The sequence below is a fragment of the Sylvia atricapilla genome, chromosome 9 (genome assembly GCF_009819655.1).
Source record: "Sylvia atricapilla isolate bSylAtr1 chromosome 9, bSylAtr1.pri, whole genome shotgun sequence".
NCBI lineage: Eukaryota > Metazoa > Chordata > Aves > Passeriformes > Sylviidae > Sylvia > Sylvia atricapilla.
The window spans coordinates 2,964,176-2,967,701 of record NC_089148.1 but is presented as its reverse complement, the minus strand read 5'-3'; the positions used below and the strand labels follow the sequence as shown (position 1 = coordinate 2,967,701).

At 42.0% G+C, this 3,526-nt stretch overlaps 1 protein-coding gene across 1 annotated transcript in view; it reads left to right on the top strand.

The window, feature by feature from the left end:
* Positions 1 to 1,156: 1,156 nt before the first annotated feature.
* NEK7 (NIMA related kinase 7) overlaps positions 1,157 to 3,526 on the top strand; it is a 49,854-nt gene continuing 47,484 nt past the window's right edge. The window contains exon 1 of the mRNA XM_066324613.1: positions 1,157 to 1,270. Coding sequence (XP_066180710.1) covers positions 1,214 to 1,270 — 57 coding nt within the window. The 5' untranslated portion in view covers positions 1,157 to 1,213. The remainder of the gene's footprint in view (positions 1,271 to 3,526) is intronic.

The window sequence follows — 3,526 nt, the reverse complement described above, 5'->3', positions numbered from 1 at the left end:
GTGTGGAGTGTAAATAGCTTTGTACGTGGAAGTATGTAGGTTTAACAGAACAAATTTATTACAGGAGATTTCCTCATGTTAAACATTTAACAGTGTCTGAAAAGATGTTCTGTGTCTCCATCTGCCTCTACAACATTCAGGATTTGGAGCAGGGAATGAGAAAACAATAAATTGAAAATCAAGGATAATGTCCCTGTCAGACACATGATTCCTATTTCTCTGAAGGCCTTGACCGGGTAGTAGGCAGGGATACTTCATCTTTGTCTGATGAAAAAGTTGTTCAGGCTTTGCCTCTCTTACTTGTATGAAAGCTTATTTCATTGTTTGCATTTGAAGCTGGCAGTGGACTTTTGTGTTTCCTTCGTCTGAACCGGGCTTGCTTTTGTAGCATCAGTAACACTGGCTGCTGCACCTGCTCCCCCTCAGGAGTGCCAAAGAAAGGATGCACTTAGTTGAGAAAAAAAAAAAAATCTTATGAATATTTGCCTTTTTGTCCCACCTGTTTTTCCTACTAATGATTCAGTGCATTTTTCAACTCTTATTACTGGTCAAAATCTTGTGTGTCTATCTTGGGAATGTGGCAGGCACCTTTCCTCCCATCCTACTGATGGGATAGGAGAAGTTCACAGTTGGAATAGAGGCTGTGCTTCTAAGATGGTATTCCAAAGGCCTCTTAACTTGCTTGTCAGGATGTATTGTGTACATGTTTAGCTTTTTTCCTCTGTTTAGATGGAGCTACTCTTGCATATTCCCTAAAATCTACAGATAAATCAATGCAAAATAAGCAGTATGTGTGCTGCAGTTGTAACTCTTCTGCTGATCTGCTATTTCCCCTGCTGCCTGTAGGTCAGACATCTACATAGTTAAACAAGTGGCTGGTGCCCCTGAAGGGTAATGGGATGATGCAGCTTTTATCTGACAGAGTCATTTGTCTTGTGCAAATAGTTTTAATTCACATTATTTAATAATAAATTCAGGTGCCTATAGTGATTTATTAAATTTCATAGAACAGCTGAATGTAAGAAAACCTCCTTCCCCAAACAGTGCAGAGCTGTACTAGTTAAATGTTCCTAAACTCAAGCTTGCAACTGAGAAGATTAATTCCTTTGTTCTTCTGCTGATGTTCATTAATCATAAATACTGACTGAATTACAGTGTAATGCCTGTATTTTTCTTTGCAGGACATAAGTAAGGGACATTGTTGCGTGACAGAATGGATGAACAGTCACAAGGGATGCAGGGGCCTACTGCTCCACCATTTCAGCCACAGGTACATATATTTGGGGGTTTTTTAACTGTAACTCATTTCTTAAATAGAGAAAGGGATAGCATTGTTTCTTGTGGTAACAATGAAACTGTAAACAGATAGCATGTACTCTCATGATCTTGAAATTAATTCTGTATCAGTCCTGTATTCCGCAGAAAATAATTAGTTTTAATTTTTGCCTCCTGCTGCTTCACTGACTTTGAGGAGTTGGAGTTGTAGTGTGAGGAGGAGGCAAAGAGGAATACAATTGTTTCCTTAAATATTGAGTTGTTAAACACTATGTTTCAAAATTCTATCCAAAAATACCATATTTGTTTCAGACTGTTGCATTCACCTATTTCTTCTTACACCTCCTGTAAGTGATACTACATGAATTTCTGTCATTACCTGTTGAAACCAGGCATCAGGTTTCAACTCCACAGTCTCCCTGGACCACATCCCTTGCACTGTCACCTCAAAGAAAAACATCTTTCCTGATGTTCAGATGAAACCTTCTGTGTTTCAGCCTGTGCCTATCACCTCTTGTCCTGTCACAGGGCATCGCTGAAGAAAGCCTGACTCTGTGTTTTAGCATGTGTTTTTCAGGAATTTGAGCCCATTGATGCGATCTCCCCTGAATCTTTTCTGCTATAGGCTGGTTCCTGCCAGTTCCGTCAGCCTTCTCCCCTGTGGTGTGTTCTGCAGAGCCCAGGTCGTTTTCTCCAGTGTGTCTGTGTAGGGCTGGCCCAGTGCTGGATGCAGCACTCCAGGTGTGCTCCTGCCAGTGCTGAGTAGAGGGGAAGGATCATCTCCCTCCTCCTCCTGGCAACACTCCTCCAAATGCAGCCCAGGACATCAGTGTCCCCTGCTGAGGGCACTGCTGGCCCGTGTTCACTTTGGTGTCCAGCAGGACCCCCAGGTCAGCCTGTGGAGCTGGTGTCAGTGCCCAGTGCCCTGGTGCCTTTGGGGATTATCACAGCCCATGTGCCAGGCTTCCCATTTCCTGTGCTGAATTGTGTGAGGGTCCTGGCAGCCCATTTGTGCTGCCCCTCAGGGTCCCCTGGGATGACATCACCACCCTCTGGCCCATCAGCCAGTCCTCCCAGTTTCTGTCATCAGCAAACTTACTGAGATCACTCTTGGCCCCATTATGCAGATCATTAATGATGGTGTTGCTTAATGGATTGAACCCACAACTGATTCCTGAGGTACAACACTGCTAGCTGCAGTCCTCCACCCAGAGTCACTGCCATCAGAAACTCATTTGCTGTTTGGAATTAAGTGCCTGAAAGCTCCGTCAGAGTTTGTTACCTATGAAGTTACAACACTGTACTCCCTTGCATCACAGGGGTGTTTTGGAGTGCAGATAGTGCTCCCAACTGCTTCCACATTGTAAAAAGACTGTGGAGGAAGATGGAAAAATATGGATTAGCAGTCAGAGGTGGTGGACTCTTAAGTTCCAGAATTTTTGTGAGAGTAGCATGGGAGCATTTTAGTATGTAAATAGAGGAAAGCATTAATCTCTTACTAGACCTGAAAAGCCATGAACTGAAGGCAGCATATACATCCCTTTGTTTTGGGGGTTGGTTTGTTTTTGTTTGGGAGGGATTTTTCTGTTTGTTTCGGCATTCCCAAAGCTGAAGAACACTGGTTTATTAAGTCTCTTCTTACATGGAAGCATATCTCTGCTCAGCATTACTGTTCTGCTCTGTCTCCTTTTTTGCCTGTATTCACCTCAAAATGAGGACCTAGAGCCCTGTGCAGTATTCAGTCTATGCACAATAGACTAAAGCAGTGAAACATTTTGCTCCTTCTTTCAATTGCTTTTCCTAAAAATGTCTGACTAGCTTTTTGATGGTAAGTGACCAATCAGTTTAACTTTTTATGGAAGTTTTTCAGTGGTGTTTTGTTAATCTTTATCCTGTGTGGTAATAGCTAATTTAAAAACAACGATTCATAGTCTTTAGGGTGGTATTTCCCATTAAGTTTTAGACTGGTAACCTTGAGATGCTAGTATTGAGTATCAGAGTGAAAATCTAAGGGAATCTTTGCCAAGGCTTTGCAGTCGTATTTTCAGCTAGTTGTCTTGATAAATTTGGAATCTAAAGAAACTTCATTGCAGCATTTTATGTGTTGAATAGTGTAGTTTCCTTTGCGATTTCACTGGTAACTTCTCTAAGAAAATAACTTTTCTGCTGCTGTTTCTCATCTTGGAGCTGGCTGTTAGGTTGAGAGAGAATATTAAGCAGCCTGAGTTAGCTTAGTTTTATAGGTTAGGAA